The 2,412-nt window shown below is 41.1% G+C and overlaps 1 protein-coding gene across 1 annotated transcript; it reads left to right on the forward strand.

Moving 5' to 3' along the window:
- Positions 1–1,229: 1,229 nt before the first annotated feature.
- LOC113922465 (olfactory receptor 8S1-like) lies at positions 1,230–2,147 on the forward strand. Its single transcript, XM_027594363.1, has one exon. The coding sequence runs from the start codon at positions 1,230–1,232 to the stop codon at positions 2,145–2,147; it is 918 nt and encodes a 305-aa protein (XP_027450164.1).
- The last annotated feature ends 265 nt before the right edge of the window (positions 2,148–2,412 follow it).

The raw sequence follows: 2,412 nt of genomic DNA on the forward strand, positions 1-2,412 counted from the left end.
ATTTAGGTTTTTAGCAATAATACACACAATTTAGCCTTCTATTTCATCTTTTAGAAATCAAGGGAGAGGTCTATATCCAACAGAAATTTTCAAACTCTCCCTTAACACCAAATTCTCACACTGACATTCAAACTTGTCTTCTGGATCACTGAATTTGAAGAAGTTTTTCTTTAATTCTGTGCTAGTTATTGCTCAGGTAGGTGAGAAGGAGAGGTAATGTGGACTTGCTTCCTAAGAATGGCTTTAATTCTGGGTGTTGTTTGGGTAAATAATGGGAGAGAAATTATAAGTCCTTTGAGAAATTGAATGTGCCCATCTTGCAGTATGAATGCAGGAGATAGAGGAGGACATGAAGGGACAAGATGGTATAGTCAGTGGTGTTGAAAAGTTATTTTGAGTCTATGGTTATATGGGTTGTCAGCCCACAGTAGGAAAAAAAAGGCTAAGCTTTGGAAAGTTAGTAGGTAGTTTATATTTGCAAATGGCATAAGGGCACGGACAAGAGCTGAATCTGAATAGATGATACAAACTGGGGATTAGAGATCATGACCAGTGTGTATTGCCATATTGGTCAACAGTTTCTCTTGATGAGTTATATAGCATCTGGGATGTCTCTATGCTGCCTTCTCTCTAACTCATCCCCTTTCTCCTCACTCTGCAAATGTCCAGCCACCACTCCTCTTCAGTTTGCATTAATGACCCCATTTAAATATTTATTGAAAAAATAAAAGCCATTACGTGGGAACTGCTTCCTTCCCAACATCACATCTATGCATGTTTGATGGATGAAGAAAACTTGCTCCCACCTAACGGCATGCTCTGCTTCTGCTCTGCAACCCAGCTGCTCTCAGAGATACTATTTCTGCAATTTTCTTGTATTTCTCCTGCAATTTATCCCTCTCTACTGGATTATTATCAAGAGTTTACAAAACATCCTCCAGTTGCTTTAATAATAAAACAACAACAACAAAATAAATTCTAAGACATTAAAGAAAGAACAGTAAAAGTGGACAGGAAGTTGATCTAGGGTTGGAATCCTATAGAAAAGATTATTGCAGATTTTAGGAAATCTAGAGACTTAGGGAAGTTTATAATTTCAGAACATAAATTTTTGAGTAGGCATGAAACTTTGTGAATAGAGAAGAATGTTGAAACTTGAATATTTGTTAGACATAAGAAGAGGCTTTATCTGATTTATTTCTTATATTCCAAAGAAGATACTGAAGGCAATGAGAAACCACAGTGTTGTTTCTGAGTTCATCCTCCTTGGGCTGTCTGCTGACCCCCAGATCCAGGCTCTGCTCTTTGTGCTGTTCCTTGTTATTTACCTCCTGACCCTGATGGGGAACCTGATGCTCCTGCTGGTGATCAGGGCTGATTCTCACCTCCACACCCCCATGTACTTCTTCCTGGGACAGTTGTCCTTCCTGGATCTCTGCCACTCCTCTGTCACTGTGCCCAAGCTGTTGGAGAACCTTCTGTCTGAGAAGAAAACCATCTCAGTAGAGGGCTGCCTGGCTCAGGTCTTCTTTGTGTTTGCCACTGGGGGCACTGAATCCTGCCTGCTTGCTGTCATGGCCTGTGACCGCTATGTTGCCATCAGCTCCCCTTTGCTCTATGGCCAGATGATGAACAGACAGCTGTGTATGGGGCTGGTGTGGGGCTCATGGAGCTTGGCTTTTCTGGATGCTCTTATCAATATCCTTGTAGCTCTCAATTTAGACTTCTGTGAGGCTCAGAATATACACCACTTCAGCTGTGAGCTGCCATCTCTCTACCCTTTGTCTTGCTCTGATGTGTCTGCAAGTTTTACTGCCCTGCTGTGCTCCAGCCTCCTGCATTTCTTTGGAAATTTCCTCCTGATATTTTTCTCCTATGTTCGCATTTTATCCACCATCTTGAGGATTAGCTCTACCACAGGCAGAAGCAAGGCCTTCTCCACCTGCTCCTCCCACCTCACTGCAGTGATCTTCTTTTATGCCTCAGGGTTACTCCGCTATCTCATGCCAAATTCAGGATCCACTCAAGAGTTAATCTTCTCCTTGCAGTATAGCGTGGTCACTCCTATGCTGAATCCTCTCATCTACAGCCTGAAGAACAAAGAGGTGAAAGCAGCTGTGAGAAGAATTTTGAGAAAATGTGTCTAGTGTTACAAGTAATAGATTACAAAATCAGAATGATGAGGGGAGAAACTGAATAGAACTGCAAGTGCCTGAATATTAAGGAGAATTTTCTGATATCAGGATCTGCAACATACCTCACATCTTTTCTTTAAAATGGTTAAGAAAAGGTGGAGCTATTTTCCTGGTATGGTAGTAGTTCTGTCCTAGTCAGAGGAAGATGGATGGATGAACCTCTTGTCTTACAATTTTTCTTATAAAAATATTTATTACAGACAATATGGTAGACTTT

Source organism: Zalophus californianus, chromosome 9 (assembly GCF_009762305.2).
Source record: "Zalophus californianus isolate mZalCal1 chromosome 9, mZalCal1.pri.v2, whole genome shotgun sequence".
NCBI lineage: Eukaryota > Metazoa > Chordata > Mammalia > Carnivora > Otariidae > Zalophus > Zalophus californianus.

Coding starts and splice junctions, on each gene's coding strand:
- LOC113922465 (XM_027594363.1), top strand. CDS start 1,230: ATGAGAAACCACAGTGTTGTTTCTGAGTTCATCCTCCTTGGGCTGTCT.